The 18,697-nt window shown below is 39.6% G+C and overlaps 1 protein-coding gene across 6 annotated transcripts in view; it reads left to right on the forward strand.

Moving 5' to 3' along the window:
- Positions 1 to 1,207: 1,207 nt before the first annotated feature.
- MGAT4A (alpha-1,3-mannosyl-glycoprotein 4-beta-N-acetylglucosaminyltransferase A) overlaps positions 1,208 to 18,697 on the forward strand; it is a 123,454-nt gene continuing 105,964 nt past the window's right edge. For 3 of the 6 annotated variants that reach the window (XM_023251617.2, XM_045054102.1, XM_023251620.2), the window contains exons 1-2: positions 2,081 to 2,218; positions 6,660 to 6,986. In XM_023251617.2, the coding sequence (XP_023107385.2) occupies positions 6,893 to 6,986 (94 nt within the window). In that variant the 5' untranslated portion in view covers positions 2,081 to 2,218; positions 6,660 to 6,892. Of the gene's footprint in view, positions 1,347 to 2,080; positions 2,219 to 2,276; positions 2,519 to 2,830; positions 3,280 to 6,659; positions 6,987 to 18,697 lie in introns of those variants that run through there. The other 3 variants (XM_045054101.1, XM_023251619.2, XM_023251618.2) reach the window with 3 other exon arrangements.

Consider the following 18,697-nt stretch of genomic DNA (forward strand, 5'->3'; position numbering starts at 1 on the left):
CCCATTGAGTCTGTAACTGAAACTTGTCCTTCCAGGCTTTCCTTTCTCCTCTGACATATGCCTCTGCTTACAGAATGTTTGTGAATGCTTTCATTTCCTTCTTTCACTGAGAAGGGGAAAAATGGAGAAAGTGGAGAGAAACATATCTTTTTAATATTCATCCATTGAGCAAAATTGGTCAATTGCTGAGGGCTTGAGCAGAGAGGTAGTGTGGTGGAATGACGTAGGGGCTCTGGAATCAAACAGACCAGGATGTGAATTCTGGTTCTATCATTTACTGGCTGACTAAACTACTATTTGTACCTGCCAAGTCAGTCTCCCAGGGCCTCAGTTCCTTCCTCTATAAAATAGGAACAGTAGCTACCTGTGCTATTTGACCTTTTGGCCAATCCTGTGGGCATGGCTTCGTGGCTTTCTTCATCATTTGTCAAATGGCAGAGCTTTCTCCATTTGCAAGAGGGAGTGTGTTTGTCTGTCATTAAGAGCAATGTATAATAAGACCTAGGATTTTCCAATCCCAAAATATATTTTAGGCAAGATGTATTAAACAATGTCTCAGATGGTCTCAGTCTTTATTGCTTACATCTGGTCATGAAATCTTATTGCCAGCTTGCTACCAGGAAATGTCTTTGTCATAGAATACAGTAAATCTGACTCTCAGGCCACCAAAGCAGAGAGAGAAGTTGTCATTTAATGTCATGGCTGTCATGCCTAAGTTATGTTCATGGTGGTGGATAGTAGATGAACCTTTTTGTCTGTTTCCTCTGAATCAAGAGAGGACCACAGGAGGAAGGGAATCATGTATCTCTTCCCTGACCTTTAAAACAGGTCAACATTCAGAGAGAAATATCACCATGGAAGAACTGAGAAACTCATACATATCATAGCTGATTGTTAATTACTGTTACCTTGAGACAAAAAAAAAAAAAAAAGCACAGGGGTGGGGGTTGGATTTTTCTGGGGGAAACAAACCATTGAGGTTTGCCTCTTAGTTTTGAATTTTTGGATTGCTGTTTTCTAAAAAGAATTTGGGAGCTTGGCAAGAAGAAGGGTGTCTCCTTGATCTTCGGCCTCTCAATTCCCTGTAAATATTAACTTGCAGGGTTGTTGTTGGGATTACTGTAACGGTTAAAATAACACATCTTTGGTGTATTATCCAAAAGATGATGTGCCCAACTGTAGTTACTATTAACCCAAGTCGCAGTACCTATGAATACTAAGCAAAACAGAGGCAGACCGCTCAGGCTGTCTATAGTTGATTATCTAGTTGGTTCTGAAGTTAACTTCAAACGTTTTGACATGGTGAACGACTGGAACACGGGGCTCAGGAGAAAGGGTCAGGACAGGTGATGAAGCGGAAAAATCAAAGGCGTTAACACCCAAATGATCTGCCTTTAAATCTTGTATTTCTCCTTCCTATGCTTACGCTAGTCCTTCTTCCTGAGTCCCAGCAAATTGGGGATAGCGATGCCTGTCGCTGGGGATGCCCTGAAGGTCAGAGATGGACGGTGAGGCTGGAACTACGGGGCCTCCGAAGCTATTGTTTGGATTAGGGCGGGAGCCGCCCCTGGGACTTGTCGCCCGGAGGAATGCTGCCCAGGCTGGACGGTCGGGTAACGGGACAGCAGCTGGGGCTAGGGGCTCGGGCTGAGGCAGCCCCGGGTGGTCGGGTCGCGAGCCCAGGCGGAGGCCGAGGGCTCCCTGGGGCCTTGCGTTGGCAGCCTGAGCTGCCTCTGCACACGCCGGGGAGGATTAAAACCAGATGTGGCGGCGGGGCGGCGCGGAGACGCCAAGCTCCCGGAGCCTGGGGCCGGAGACCAACACGCCGCTCCAAACCTCGCCGTGACATTAAATGAAGGGGGAGAAAAGGATCTCAGGAGAGTTATATGGGTTGCGAGACGGCGCCCCTAAATGACAGCCAGGCGGGCCACTGATGCGAGCAGCTCGGCCGCGCGGGGGCGCTCAGTGGAGGGCGCGCAGCACCGGCGGCCAATGGCTGGCGGGGTCGCGGGCGGGGCCGAGGGGCGGGGCGGCCGCGGCGCTCCAGCGGCGGGGGCGGAGTCGCGCTGGGGAGGCGGGGCGCCCGGCAGCGGCGGCGGCGGCAGCGGCGGCCACAGCAGCCTTGGCGGCGGCCGCGGCAGGACTGGCAGCGCCAGCGGCGGGTGAGGGGCTTGCGGCTCGCGGCTTGTGGCGGCGGCGGCGCACAGGCTGCCTCGAGGTAGGGGCGCAGGGCGGCTGCGCGGAGGGGCGCGGGATGGAGGGGCGGTGCCGGTTTCTGGGCTCTGAGACGCTGGGGTCGCGGAAGATCCACCTGCTGGTAACGGAGCCGCCCGCGCCGCGGCCCGACCCGGAGCTCGCGCGTCTCAGGCTGCTGCGGGGCCGGCTCCGGGCGCGGGCTGGGCCTCGGGGCGGGGCGCGGGCCGGGACGCCCTGGCCGCGCGGTCAGCCCCGCGCCACCGCTGCCTCTGCTACAGACCCTCGGTGCCGTGCTCTCTCTCGGTGGCCGGCAGGGCGCCTGGTGCGTTTCCCGGCGCGGCGGGGCTCGTTGACTTTGGGGCAAAGTGGAGGAAAGTGTGGGCTTGAGGGGTACTGGGGAGAAGGGAGAGTTGCCCGCGGGACCCGGCAGTCCCAGGGCCCACACCGGTCCCGGAGTCGGCGCCTTCGCCGGGCCGGGGGCAGGTGAGGCGGGGGCCAGGAGGTCCCAGGCACTGAGGCAAGGGCTGCTCCCGCCGTGGCGGAGGAGGCGTGCAGCTGTCGTACTGAATATTTCTACAAAGTGAAGATGCGGGGGTCCGGTATGAAAGAGTACCCCCATCCCCTCAGGCCCCAGTTCCCCCTGAAGGAGGAAGCTGCAAGTGGGACCCTTAGGTTGGGTCTGGGTGATTGCACAGAGTGTACCAGGTGACACCTCCAAGGCGTGTTTTATGAGCTGGCAGTCATACCACTTGCGCGCCCGCTTTTATTTCTCGAAGCGTGTGTTTCTCTGGAGCCCATTCATTGCTTACAATCCGAATTGCGAAATATAAGCAGACATAATGTATGTTTTTAATGCTTCCCATGTATTTTGCTGTTGTGCTTTTGCCGTCGGACGAATTCTCATAAAAAATGACAACAACGTTCGTTGGAATTTAGAACCTAAATTTAGAATCAAATAATAATGCGTTTTTTCGTTTGGTCTTTCTGAATGTTAAAAAAATAGTTTTATTAACAGGTTATCATGGCAGAGGTTTCTTTAGCCCACACTTGTAAATCTGAAAATGCACTGAATGATGAAATTATGTAAGCTGTATTGATGAAAAATATTAATCATTTTATAAATTTAAAATAAATTAATTTTTCCATAATACTGTGTATAAAGTTATATAGGTTATAGTTATATAGAAGCATTATGGATTTCATGCTTCTGCCTTTCATTCCTCAGGCACCTCTGTCCTGTCTGTGGGATTATTAGGGAATATGCCAAGTGTTCAGCAAAGTGTTCTCAGCCATAAAATAGTGAATATTTAAGAGAACACTTTAAAATACAGTTTCTTGTATCTCATAATAAAATACAGGACTGCAGCCCTTAAAGGGAAGTTGACTAAAACAGACTTTTCAGTTTGAGATCTAGAGTTGAAGTTCCATTCATCTTTGTCAGGGTGAAGAAGATATTAGTAATTTTAGCCACTTCCTTTTTTGTTTTTCAAGATTCAGGTGTGTTAAGTAATAATCTCAGAGATTAAGGTGTTTAACATTTTTGCAAATGTGGACATCGATAAAGAATAGGCGTCACTTTGTTTCTTGCCTTAGGCAGTTGGTCAATTCATAGGGCTCTTGGCTGTCCAGCCTGTGACTGCCTCTTCTGGTTGAAGACCGTGGAGATCATTAGTTTTGTTTTTGTGGAGTCTTCACTTACACTGTGCAGTTAAACTTCGTTGGTGTGGAAACTCTAATTAAAATGTATGACTACATTCCTACTGAGTAAAATGCTCTTACATTTCTCCTGCAGAATTTCAGGTCTTATTTGTTAGTAGAATTGATAAGTATCTTCTTCAAACCAGAGCTTAATAGCTTCCTGGATCAAAAATTTAATATTCCATATATTTTTCACACGTTATTAATAGTATATCTGTAGTCTACTTTGATTTTAGAAGTCATTTACTTTTACTGTCTCTACGTATTTATACTGAGTTTTATCATATGGGCTTACTTTGTATTTAATAAAACTATTTAAAAATATCCTTTATTTTAGGAGTCTTTCTTTACTTCCCCATAATTATTAATTGGATGTTTAATAACCTGTATATTTTTAGATCTTTTACCAGGACAAAATCCTTCCTGAAGTAGGGGTGGGGCTAAGTATATAACAACAGAAAGTTATATGCATTTTTATATAATGTCACACCAGGATTATAATTCTACATTATATAATTCACTGAGTTATCATATCTCTTTTTATAATCAGAACTCATTGTGTGCTTACTGATATAAGATAATGCCACGAAGGTTTTAAATTCTAAACCATTAAATGTGGGTGTGTTTGACGTTCATTTGTCTTAACTATAGAAGGTGAATAACTTTGGTTTTAAAAAATACTGATAACTTGTGAGAATACCTTTGGAGTTCCTTGTTTTCAGATAGTAATAGGAAGCAAGAAAGTAGAGTTCAGTGCTTCTAGAATATTATACTATAGTGAGAGATCTACTGGCCAAGGAAAGTTAAAAAGCATGCTGGGTGTGTATGTGGGATGGGGGGAGGGGTGCTTAGCGAAAGGTTACAGGAAGTGAGAAATTCTTTTAAAGTTTCAGGTTTTAAATTTGGAAATTTCCTATGAAATTTTCATCTTTTTTCATAATAGATCAATATTTGTTATAGTATAGAAAATATTTTAAATTCACACAGTTAAAGATAATGCCTCAGGAAGGGTCTCTAGACTTTGAGTGTCCCCAGCCCTTCTCTTCATTCTTCCAAGCTGCTGGTCACCTAGTTTGAGAGGGAAAGGGTGGTAGGTCAGAGCTTGAACTTTGGAGTCCTACAAATTAGGGTTCTTTCTCTGAGTTCATTTCTCTTGTGTGTAAAATAGGGTTAGTAATGCCTGTCTCATTAAACCTGAAACAGTATAATCTTGTGTGTGTCAATTATACTTCAGTTAAAAAAAAATGCCTCCCTCATAGGGTTTTGTGAAGATTTAAAGCATATAATAGATGCATAGGCAACACTTGGTGAGTTGTAGTGTCTTATCATTGATACCATTAGTACTATGCTCTAGACCAGTGGAGATTTCTAGTAATGTTCAGTTTTACAAAGTAGCTCAGATGGTAGTTTCTGAATTGCCTACAAATGGCCACTTTAATCAGCCATACTTTCTTGCTGAGGAAATTGTCCCTTGGGCTTGTTCGGCATTTTTGGAGGTGCATTAACTCAACCCACCAGAGTATGCCTTAGTATATTTCCAAGTGCATCTTGTGGTCCCTTTGAGGCCACTGGGAATCAATGCACATCTTAGAGTGCCTGACATGCTCCCAAGGGAATGACACTGGCTGTGCGTAGAGTAGACTAAACCAGTGGCTGGCTGCAGTGTTTTGTTTGTTTGTTTGTTTTTATTTTTACACAGTTAACTTTTATGGAGAACCTATTAAGTGCTGGGTGATATGCTTAAGTGCTTATAAGGACTTGATTTAATTTGATTTTCTCAACAGCTTTGTTAGATGGGTGGTGATCTCCAGATTTTCTGAGTTAAAACAATGCTAACTGATGGTCCTAGGTGATACAGTGCGCTGGTTGGTTGCTGCATTTTCTAAATGCCTGAGTATTCCCAATTTACACCTTAGGAGTAGGTTAGTTACTGGAAAAACTACACTTATTTCATGATTATGATAAATAGCAGTAATAACTATAACCTGTTATTTATAACATTATGTGTGTTCTAGAGGAGGAGCCAGGAGAGGCTTTTTTCTCACTTTATGGATGAAACTGCGAGGCCTAGATAAGTGCACACTGGAAGTCATATAAGTAATGATGTTGCTGTATCTAGAGCTCAGGTTTTTTTGATGTTTGCATATTGTAGTCTGTCGTTTTTTCTTAATATTTTTAAAACGTTAACTATTACTTTGCAATAGGAAATCTAAGGAGAGCGACAGTTATGCTACTTAGAACTGTTGTGTGATCTTTGGAGTTATCAGCTTGGAATCTTTGGCTTACTATTTGTTTAACAAGTCTCATAACTTCCCCCTTTAAATAATGAACCATTACTTTTTTTTTTTAATTAAAAAAATTTAATGTTTATTCTTGAGAGAGAGCGAGCGAGAGCGAGCATGAATGGGGGAGGGGCAGAGAGAGAGAGGGAGACACAGAATGTAAAGCAAGCTCCAGGTTCCAGGCTGTTAGCACAGAGCCCGACCCAGGGCTTGAACTCAAGAACCACAAGATCATGACCTGAGCTGAAGTCAGATGCTTAACCAACTGAGCCACCCAGGCGCCCCGAACCATTACTTTCTTTCCTGGAGGAGAAAAACCATATAATTCTAGTATATTAAACGAGTTGTTTAGATGTGAGGATAATCTTTGTAGGTAGAGTTTAGCCCAACCAAAAGTCTGTTTATAATGGTGAATAATAAATGAAGAAACTAATATTTTGCATTATTGAACAAGTTTTTCTTTCTTTTTTTTTCCCTGAATAGGAAGAAAGAAGCCTGAGACATCAGCCTATGAAGACTGAAGACCATCCTGAATAGCAATTATGAATGGTGTTGCTGCTAGGCTTGTTTTGCAGAGCATCTGAAATGAACCTCTCTTATTGATTGTTTTTATTGGCCCAGAGCCAGGAGTACTGGATTCAGTTGACTTCACGATTAAAAGAAAACAGTTTTGGTTACCATCATAAACATATGAACCATTGTGATGGTGAAATGAGATGAGGCTCCGAAATGGAACTGTAGCTACTGTTTTAGCATTTATCACTTCGTTCCTTACTTTATCTTGGTATACCACGTGGCAAAATGGGAAAGGTAAGGAAAATATCTCCAAAAAAGTGCATGAAATGTAGTAGGCTTTTTGCTTTGTAGATGGTGCTTAAATGCTTAGGTTAAATACCCCAACAATCTGTATGTTTTATGTTCTCTGCTGGTGGCCTGCTAGTTTATTTCTGACACAGCAATGAAACCATGTTCTTGGACAGAGGAGACGGAGAATTTCTAATTTGAATGGGGTTTGTTTTCGATTTCTTATAATTACACTTGGAGAAATGGGTACTGATCAGTGGTTATATTATACATGACAGCCAAGTTGAATAATAAAGACTTTTGTTTTGGCATTTTATTTTTATTAAACATCATAAATGTTTAATAAGCTTCCTTGTACTGGATGTTGTATAAAGTACGTAAAAGGACACAATCAGTGCCTTCATGAAATTTACATGCTGATTATACTAATGATTTGGTGCTGTGTAGTTAATGATTTAAACTACATGTGTTGACAGATTGCTTTTTGGGCAAGAGAATTTATGAAGTGGGTGAGGATAAATTCTTATTCAAAAATTAGAAACAAGTTTTAAGTTTATTGTGTTCAGACTTTTGAACTGTGCTTTTAAGGAAGGATGTTTGTTCAGTGATATTCAGGGATAATGCCTTTCTTTGCTTTTTTTTTTTTTTTTATGTTTATTTATTTTTTTTTTTTTGAGAGAGAGAGAGTATGCCTGAATGTGGGGGAGCATGAAAGGAAGAGGGGCAGAGAGAGGGGGACAGAGGATCCGAAGTGGGTCCTGCACGGACAGCAGGGAGCCCCAGCCTGATGTGAGACTTGAACTCACAACCTGCTAGCTGGATCATGACCTGAGCTGAAGTCGGAGGCTCAACTGAGTGAGCCACCCAGGCGACTAGCCTTTCTTTGCTTTTTTGAAGAGAAAATATTTGGAGTAAATTCCCACCCACATTTTTTACTTGTCTCCATTCCTCATGTTAATCTAAGGATTGTTGATGTCAAAGAAGGATGGAGGTATGTATTTGGTTTGTTAGAATCAAGTTAGTCATCATCACCAGGTTCTTTGAGAGTCCTATTGCTGGCAGTATTTTATTAACTTGTGTGAGGATAACTGAAAAGGTGGATTCATTATTTAATTTTCCTCTGGTGTATATATAGATGTATATATATACATGTGCATATATCTGTGTGAGTATGTATTATAAAGTAAACTGATTAAAGTGAAAAATATGATCTGTTCTTTGAGCAAGTATATTAGTTCCCTTTTCTGAGTTGGGCTGTAATTTTGAGAGGAACCATTGGGGGTAAAAATTGCTGAAAAACTTGCTGAAGACCTTTATTCTTTGTGGACAAATATATACATTTTAGATGTCATTTTTTAATTGTATCATAAGAAGACATACTTAGGAAGAACTTTAACTAGTTAATTTAATCAAACTGTTAATTGTCCCAGACATGAACAAAACAGATTACTGGCCTTAAAAGTTTACTTATGAAATAAGAGAATTGACCATAAGAGAACATATGGATTTTTTTCTTATCAGGAAACTTATCTAGTCAGAGTTGTAGTAATGGAGAAACTTGACTCTTCTTACTGTGTCTTATTTAAAGGATTAAAATTTTTGGAATCTCCATTTCATTCATCTTGTTTCTTAGGTAAAGGCATTGTAAGCATTATTTTCTTTTTGTATTAAGTTGTCTTTGGAATAAAAAATTTAAAAATATAAAGATTCTTTCATCTGTGGTATTAGATACACACACAGTCTGTTGTCTTTGATTATCTTTCTTTGAACATCTCTGTAATCCTTCCATGCATACTCTTCTGCTCTGTTTTTCTTAGTGTTTTGTCCCTACTTTTTCAGGTGTCAATAGAGGACTCCTGTTATGGTTATGTAAAATCCTCTGTGTTTTAATGTTATCATTTATATAATAGTTTAGCTGCTGAACATTTGGATACTTTCTAGATCATTCTGGTGGTCAGATAGCCTGGATTTTCCAGAGCAGGCCTCATTCCAGATACTCGATTCTAGTTTACTCATAAACCATGTGCTCTGATTTTTATATTGAAAGCACAGTTTCCATTTTCACTGACTTTGCTGGGCTAGTAGTTTTTATTTTTCATTCATTGGTCCCTTTCATAGCTACCTATCCTGCCTCGCACTGTATTAAATGCTATGAATATGAAAAGAAATAAGAAACTTAACACCTCTAAACTCAGGGACTTCTAGGGGAAGATGCAGGTACACAAATATGATACCATCAGTAGATTGAGATACAAGTAATAGAACAGTGCTGGGGAAGCATATTACATGTTATAAATGATTTCATTTAATCCTTATAATGACCCTGGGAAGAATTATACACCCTTTCAAAAGATGAGAAAACCAAGGCAGAGTGGTTAAGAAACCTGCCAAGGTCATACATTTAAGTGGAAGAGTGAAGTTTGAACTCAATCATGCTGATTCCAGAGATTATGCTCTTAGCTACTGGTCTGCTGCCCAGAAGAGCAGAGACAGAGGCTACTAATTCTTGAGTCATTTCACAGAGGAATAATAAATATGAAGGTGATGCTGGGAAGAGTAGTAGACAGTGGGCATATCAGGTGGAGGGAGTTCTATGTGTAACCACAAAATTCTAAAGTGGCATAAAGTATTTGTGTCTCGGAATTATGAAACACTCAGTTTGATTGGCACATAGGACTCCTAGACTGTCAAAGTTTAGTTGGTAAATGCAGTGCAGTTCCTATCATATTTTTTCATAGGTCTTCATTCAACACTTGGAAGAATACATGAGCTGGCCAATGGGATTGGTATAAATTTGGGAGGATGTTAGGAACTCAGCCTGAGGAAAGATGGACTTTGGTCTGCAGGGTATGCAGAATTCCTACCTAAAAATGCGCCAGAATTCTAATTACATGGAATGGACGGGTTGGGAAAGTTGTAAGAAGAAGTTGTGAGAGTGGGACTAGAGTTACTACACATCCCACTTGTAGCTGAGGTTCTCCTAATGAACTTTCTCCTTTGGTCAGGAACAATCCAGAAATTGGGGAAGACCAAACAAGCACTCTGTATCTCCATATATAACATTCATGTACATGTTTCTGCATGGACATATGTTTGTTGGTATTTGCCTAGGAGTGGAATTGCTGGATCATGTAATAATTCTATATATTTAATCATTTGAGGAGCTGCCAGACTGTTTTCTATAGCAGCTGGGCCATTATGCATTCCTTCCAATAGGGTGTGAGGGTCCCAATTTCTTCACATTCTTGACAACCCTTATTATCGGGCTTTTTAAAAAAATATATTTATTTATTTTGAGAGAGGGAGAGCGAGAGCATGATTGGTGGAGGGGCAGAGAGAGAATCCTAAGCAGGCTCCTTGCTGTCAGTACAGAGCCTGATGCTGGGCTCCATCTCACAAACCATGAGATCATGACCTGAGCCAAAATCAAGAGTCAGACGCTTAACTGACTGAGCCACCCAGGCTCCCCTATCTGGCTTTTTGATTCTCATCCTAGCGGTAGGGAGATGGTATTTTATTGTGCTTTTGATTTGCATTTCTCTGATGACTAATGATGTCCAACATCTTTTAATATACTTTGAGCAATTTGTGTATATTCTTTGGAAGATTGTCAGTTCAGATCCTTTGCTTACATTAAAAAGGGGTAATTTATCTTTTTATTAATTTGTAAGAGTTCTTTGTATATTCTAGATACAATTTCCTTATCAGATATATGACTTGCAAATATTATCCCCCATTCCATGGGTTGTCTTTCACATTCTTGATGGTGTCCTGTGAAGCACAAGAGTTTTAAATTTTGATGAAGTTCAGTCTATTTTGTTGTTGTTACTGTTCTTGCTTATGCTTCTGGTGTCATATCTGAAAATTCATTACCAAATCCAAGATCATGAAAATTCTGCTATTTTACTTGTTAGAGTCTTGACCTTTGATCCATTTTAAGTCAATTTTTGTGTGTGGTATGAAGTAAAGGTCCAACTTAATTCTTTTGCGCGTGGCTATCCAGTTGTCCTATCACGGTTTGTTTCAAAGGGTAGTTTTTCCCATTGAATGGTCTTGGTACTCTTATTGAAAAATCAGTTGATCATAGATGTATGGATTTATTTCTGAACTCTCAATTCTATTCCATTGATATTCCTTGTGCTAGTACTACACTATCTTGATCATTGTTGCATTGTAGTAAGTTCTGAAATTGGGAAGTGTAAGCCCTGCTACTCTATACTTTTTCAGGATTTTTTTTGGCTATTTTGGGTCCTTTGCAATTCCATGTGAATTGTAGCATCCACTTACCAGTTTGTATAAAGAAGTCAACTGGGATTATGATAGGATTGCACTGAATCTATAGATCAGATTGGGTTGTACTACCATGTTAGCAATGTTAGTTAGGTCTTCCAGTCCATAAAGCATAAGATTTCATTTATTTAGGTCTTTAGTTTTTTTCAACAATTTTTGTGTATGATTCCACAGTGTAAGTTTTATGATTTTATTAAATTTATTCCTAGGTATTGTATACTAGCATTCTAGAGTTGTTTTGTTTTTTTTGAATGGAGTTTTCTTAATTTTACTTGTCAATTTTCATGTCAAGTGTATAGAAAAACGATTGATTTTTATATATTGGTCTTGTATCCTGCAACCTTGCTGAGCTTATTTATTCCTTAAAAAATTTTTTTTAATATTTATTTTTGAAAGAGAGAGAGCGCAAGTGGGGGAGGTGCAGAGAGAGAGGGAGACACAGAATCTGAAGCAGGCTCCAAGCTCTGAGCTGTCAGCACAGAGCCTGATGCGGGGCTCGAACCCATAAGCTGTGAGATCATGACCTGAGCCGAAGTCAGGTGCTCAACCAACTGAGCCACCCAGGCACCCCTATTTATTAGTTATAATAATGGATTCCTTAGGAGTTTCTGTGTCCAAGATCATGCCATCTGTGAATAGAAATAATTTTCTTTCTTTCTTTCTAGTCTGGATGCCTTTTATTTCTTTGTGCTGTTTAATTGTCTGGCTAGAACCTCCATTTTAGTGTTAAATAGGAGTGGTGTAAGAGCTGACATCTGTGTCTTGATCTTACGGAGATTTGAGAAGTGTTCTCTTTTATTTGTGGAAGATAAGTATTCTTTGAACGTTTGGTGGAATAAGCACTGACGTCATGTGGGCTTGAGCTTTTTTTTGTGGGTAGTTTTGTGATGACTGATAGAATCTCACACATGTTACAGGTCTTTTCAGATTGTGTATTTCTTCTCTAGTCAACTTCTGTAGGTTGTATTGTTCTAGGAATTTGTCCATTTTGTTTAAGCTATCTAATTTGTTGGTGTACAGTTGTTCATAATATTTCTTTGTAATTCTTTCTACTTTTATAAGCTCAGTAGAAGTGCCCCTCTTTTATTTCTTTTTCTAATAGTTCTAGGTTTTTTTTCTTGGTCAAACTATATAAAAGTTTGTTGATTTTGTTGATCTTTTAAAGAACCAGCTTTTGGTTTCTTGATTTTCTCTACTTATTCTTTGTTTCATTACTTTCTACTCTAATCTTGATCCTTTTCTTCTGCTTCTTTTAGGCTTAGTTTGCTCTTCTTTATTTAGTGCAGGTAAGACTTTTTAGAAGGCAAGATTATTGATTTGTGATCTTTTTTCTTTCATGATGTGGACACTTATAGCTATAAATTTCCTTCTAAGGACTGTTTTAGTTGCATCCCATAAGTTTTGGTATGTTATGTCTTGCTTTTAATTCATTTCAAAGTAATTTCTGATTTCTTTTTAAATTTTTTTTTCTTTCACCAGTTGGTTGTTGAGGAGAGTCTAGTTTAATTTTCTCATATTTGTAAGTGTCCCAGATTTTTCTGTTATTGGTGCCTAATTCCATTCCACTGTGGTCAGAAGACATGCTTTATATTATTTCTATCCTTTTAAATTTATTTAGGTTTTTAAAAATGACCTAGCATATGGTCTATCCTCTAGAATGTTCCATGTGCACTTGAAACTGTATATTCTGTTGTTGTAGCATAGAATGTTCTGTAGATGTCGGTCAGGTCCAGCTGTTGTATAGTGCTATTCAAGCATTCTGTTTCCTTGTTGACCTCCCATCTAGTTCTATCCATTATTGAAAGTAGAGTATTGAAGTCACCAACTATTGTAGAATTATCTATTTCTCTCTTCATTTCTGTTAGTTTTTGCTGCATGTATTTTGGTGTTCTGTTATCAGGTGCATATATTTTTTATTTTACTTTTAAATAAATTTTTTTAAGTTTATTTATTTTGAGAGAGAGAGAGAGAGAGAGAGAGAGATAGCGAGATAGCATGGGCAGGGGAGGGGCAGAGAGAGAGGGAGACACAGAATTGTAAATAGGCTCCAGGCTGCAAGCTGTCAACACAGTCTGATGCAAGGCTGGAGCCCATGAACTGTGAGATCATGCCAAGTGAGCCACTTAGGCGCCTCTTATTTTCAAATATTTATATTAGTTTTATTTTATATTATTTACTTATTATTATGTATTCCCACTTTATCTCTAGGAACATTTTTGTTTTAAAGTCTGCTTTGTCTGATATCACTATGGCCACTCCAGCTTTTCTGTGGTTTCTGCTTGTGTGTTTTGCCTTATTACATTCTTGTACTTTAAACTATTTGTGTCTTTAAATCTACAGTTTGTCTCCTGTAAACAATATATAATTGGATCATGATGTTCTGGATCTAGTCTGACAATGTCTACCTTTTGTTTTAGGTTTTTTTAATGAGTCTTTTTTTTTTATGTTTATTTATTTTAGAGAGAGCATGAGCAGGGGAGGGGCAAAGAGGGGGAATCCCAAGCAGGCTTCATGCTCTGCGCTGAGCCCAACATGGGCTCCATCCCATGATCCTGGGATCATGACCTGAGCTGATATCAAGATGTTTAACTGACTGAGCCATCCAGGTGCCCCTACCTTTTGATGGGGCTGTTTATCCATCCGTGTTTACTGTTATTGATATAGTTTGATTTATATCTGCCATTGTTTTGCTTTTTCCTTTTGTTTTTTAAAAAAAATTTATTATTTTTAAGAGAGAGAGAGACAGAGAGAGTGAGTGAGCACGAGTGGGGGAGGGGCAGAGAGAGGGAGATACAGAATCCGAAGCAGGCTCCAGGCTCCAAGCTGTCAGCATAGAGCCTGACATTGGGCTTTAACTCACAAACCATGAGATGATGATCTGTGAGGAGGTCGGATGCTTAACTGACTACGTCATCCAGGCACCTCTGCCGTTATTTTGTTTTTCATATGTCTCACATCTTTTTAGTTCCTCTTTTTCTTCTTTACTTTTTTTGCATTGATTGAATGTTTTCTAATGTAGCATTTTAATTTCATTAATGACTTTTTTCATTCTATTTTGAGTAAAATTTAGTGGTTGTTCTAGGGTTCATCATATACAGTCTCAAGAGAAACTGTCTCAGATTTATACTAACTTAATTCCAGTAATATATAGAAATGTTACTCCTATATATGGCTCTTTTACCCCCCCTTTTGTGTTGTTATTGTTGTACACTTCACATCTGTCAATATTATAAACCCAACAATACAGTATTATTATTTTACCATCTGTTATTTTCTTAGCACATTACAGCTTTATTCTCACTTACCTCCTTTGTTCTGTTATTGGCAAGTATATTACATTTCCATGTGTCATAGACTCAGCAATATGTTATATGCATATCATTTTATACTATTTTTATTTTATTTTATTTTATTATATATTTTTAAAAGTTTATTGATTTATTTTGAGAGTGAGAGGGTGTGAGCAGGGGAGGGGCAGATAGGGAGAGAGAATCCCAAACAAGCTCCATGCTGTCAGCACGGAGCCTGACGCAGGGCTCTATCTCAAGATCTGTGAGATCACGACCTGAGCCAAAATCAAGAGTCACATGCTTAATTAACTGACTGAGCCACCCAGGCTCCCCGATATACTATTTCTTTTTATTTTTTATTTATTTTAATGTTAATTCATTTTTTGAGAGAGAGAGTTCAAGTGGGAGAGGGGCAGAGAGAGAGGGAGACAGAATCTGAACCAGGCTCCAGGCTCTGAGCTGTCAGCACAGAGCCCAATGTGGGACTTGAACTCATGAACCATAGGATCATGACCTGAGCCTAAGTGGGACACTTAGCCAACTCAGCCACCCAGGCACCCCTACTATTTCTTTTTTAACTTATTTAAGAGAAAGAAAAAAATATGCCTTAACAGTGTCTATTAAAATTATGTAATCACTGGTGCTCTTCGTGTGGATTTAAATTACTGTCTAGGAGTACTTGCTTTCAGCTTAATGAATTCCTTTAGTATTTCTTGTAAGGCAGGTCTGCTAGCAATGAATGTTTTCAATTTTTGTTTCTCTTGGAATATGTGTATTTTACCTCCATTTTTTATTTTTAGTTTTTATTAAATTTTTTAAAATGTTTATTTTTGAGAGAGAGTGACAGAGACAGAGTGCAAGCAGGGGAGGGGCAGAGAGAGAGGGAAACTCAGAATTTGAGGCAGCCTCCAGGCTCTGGGCTGTCAGCACAGAGCCCGACGCAGGGCTCAGACCCAGCAACCATGAGATCATGACCTGAGCCAACGTCGGACACTTAACTGGCTGAGCCACCCAGGTGCCCCTTACTGTCATTTTTTTTATATAAAACTCTGCTGGACTTAGCAGTCCTGGTTGACAAGGTTTTTGTTTTGTTTTGAAGTGCTTTGTGTTATCCCACTGCCTTTAGCCTCCAGTATGTCTTCTGAAAAGTTAGCTGTTAATCTCCTTGGGGTTCCTTTATCAGTGATATATTATTTTTCCTTTGTGGTTTTTAAGATTGTCTTGTGTTTAACTTTTATCAGTTTTACCATGATGTGTATTTGGGTCTTGTTTCCTAGATGAGTAGATTACTGTTTTTAAGTAACTTTGGGAGATATTCAGTCATTTTCTTTGAATATATATGTATTTTTTACCTTCTCTCCTCTCTCCTGGTATTCCCAGTACCTTTATGATGGTATTCTTAATGGTATTCCAAATTTCTCTGAGGTTATTCATTTTTCTTCATCCTTTTTGCTCTTTCTTCAGTTTACATAATCTCTACTGATCTGTCTTCAAGTTGGCTGATTCTTTCTTTTGCCAGTTCACATCTACTTTTGAGGCCTCTAGTGAATTTTTTTATTTGTGTTATTGTACTTTTCAACCTCAGAGTTTGCATTTGGTTCTTTCTTAAAATTTCTGTTTCTTTATTGATACTCTATTTGATGCAACATGGTTCTACCTTCCCTGTTTAGTGAAGTTTTCTTTTAGTTCCGTGGACGTATTTATGATGGCTGCTTTGAAATATTTACCTGTTAAATCCTACATTGAGTCATACTGACAGGGAATGTCTTATGCTGCCTGCTTTTTTTTCTGGTGTATGGGTCATATTTATGTATTTCTTTGCATGTCTCATAATTTTTTGTTGTAAACTGGACATCTTGGGTAATGTAGCAACACTGGATACTCTCCCACCTGTACCCCTAGGGCTTGTTATCATTTGCTTGTTTATTTGCTTATTTATTTGTTTAGTTACTGACTGGATTATTTTAGTGTATCTTCCCTCTCTCCCCCATGAGGTTGCGTCTGTGTTGTTTCTCAGGGAGACACAGTTTTGGGTATGCCACAGTCTTCCTGAGATGACTATTATTACTAGTAGGATTCTCTTCCACTCTTTCAGTGACCACCACACTAATTGCTGGCTGATTGTTCTGCTGTTTACAGTAGTGCACTGGAGCATAAATTCTGCTACAAACTAATCTAATCAAATTGTGGTTCCTTTAAAGAAATGCTTCTGAGTTTAGTGATTTTTCTATTTGTCATGACCACAGGAATGCTCCTCCTAGCTATCCCTTTCCCTAGTTCTTTCTTGCAAACTAGCCGCCAATGCCTACAGTCTAGGTTCCATCTTCTTAAGATCCACAATTTTCCCAGTTCCCTTCACCATAACCTTTGCTGTTTTTGAGACAGCTCTTAGTTTAAACTCCTCACCTCTCTATTGCAAATGAAGGTAGTTCCTTTGGGAGGAGATTAGGAGCCATCTATTTTGTGGCCCGCTTTTCCACGAGGCAGAATTTCTGAGCCAGGGCTCTGGAGGTGGGGGTGAGGACAATGACAAGTTTCTCTCTGAGTGGTACCCCCACTCTAAGAGCTGAGCGCTGGGTGAGGGGAGGGACCCAGCAGCCTGAGGATGTCTCCTGGCATGGAACCACTGCCTCACTAGCAGTGGAATGGCTTTAGGGGCCCCAGTATTCTCAGTATGCTGCATCCAAGATAGAGACTTGGGTGCATGATAAGATCAGATGTCCTATCCTGTTAGGTGTAAAACTATAGAGGCTAAATAAAGCATTTTATTTAAAACTATGAGTCTTACTTGCAAATAAAAGCAGTAAATAAAATTTTTTAGATTTTTTAAGTGTTTCTTTACAAAATAAGAAAGCTCATTTCAAACAGGGTATAAGGGAAATTAATAGAAAATCTAGGATTTGGAGTACACTGTCATAGTTTTGGCTCATCAAAATTGTATAATCGTGTTTGTTGAGTGCCTTCTGTTTGTCAGGCACTATTAGAGGTTTGCGTTATATTACTGAACATATCAGAGAAAAATCCCTGCTTTAGTGTGTGTGTGTGGGGGGGGTGGGGATAAAAGGAGATAGCTAAAAAACAATAAATAAACAGTAAACTGATGAATAATAACTTAAAAAAATTTTTTTTTAACGTTTATTTTATTTTTGAGACAGAGAGAGACAGAGCATGAACGGGGGAGGGGCAGAGAGAGAGGGAGACACAGAATCGGAAGCAGGCTCCAGGCTCTGAGCCATCAGCCCAGAGCCCGACGCGGGGCTCAAACTCACGGACCGTGAGATCGTGACCTGAACCGAAGTCAGACGCTTAACCGACTGAGCCACCCAGGCGCCCCAATAATAACTGTTTTTTAAGCTTTTTATTTTGAAATAATTTTAGATTTACAATAAATCTGAAAAATAGTATGCAGAATTCCTTTATACCCCCTAATATGAACAACCTATATTACCACAGAGTATAATGTTCTAAACCCCAAATTGACTTTGATGTAGTAGTATTACATCTGCAAACCTTATTGGAATTTCACCAGTTGTTACTCTAATGCCCTTCTATCCTAAGATCCAGTCCAGGATCCCACATTGTATTCAGTTGTCATGTTTTCTAGTCTCCTCCTTGATGGGAAGTTACCTTAGTCTTTTCTTTTATGTTCTTGGCACTTTTGAAGCCCTGGCTAGTTATTTTTAAAAATATCCCTTAATTTGAATTTGTCTGATTATTTCTCATGATTAGATTGAGGTAATGCATTTTTGGCAAGAATATCACAGAAGTGCCATTGTATCCTTCACAGTGCATCATATCACAAGGTACATGATACTGAAATGTCTTAACCACTGGTTATGTTAACTCTGATCACTTGGTTAAACTGGTGTCTGCCTGGCTTCTCCACTCTAAAGTTACTGTTTTTGGTTTTTTGTTTTTCCTTTGTAATTAATAAGCATTTGGTGGAGGCTTCTTTAAAACTAAGCAGATATCCTGTTTCTCATCATACTTTTGCCCACAAATTTTAACATCCATTGATTATTTTTGTCTGCAATAATTATTACTGTGGTGTTTGCCAAATGTGATTTTCCATTTCTGTCACTTCTTCTATATTTAGTAATTGGAACTCTGCTGAAAGGAAGAGGTGTCACTTCTCCA

Source organism: Felis catus, chromosome A3 (genome assembly GCF_018350175.1).
Source record: "Felis catus isolate Fca126 chromosome A3, F.catus_Fca126_mat1.0, whole genome shotgun sequence".
Classification (NCBI taxonomy): Eukaryota; Metazoa; Chordata; class Mammalia; order Carnivora; family Felidae; genus Felis; species Felis catus.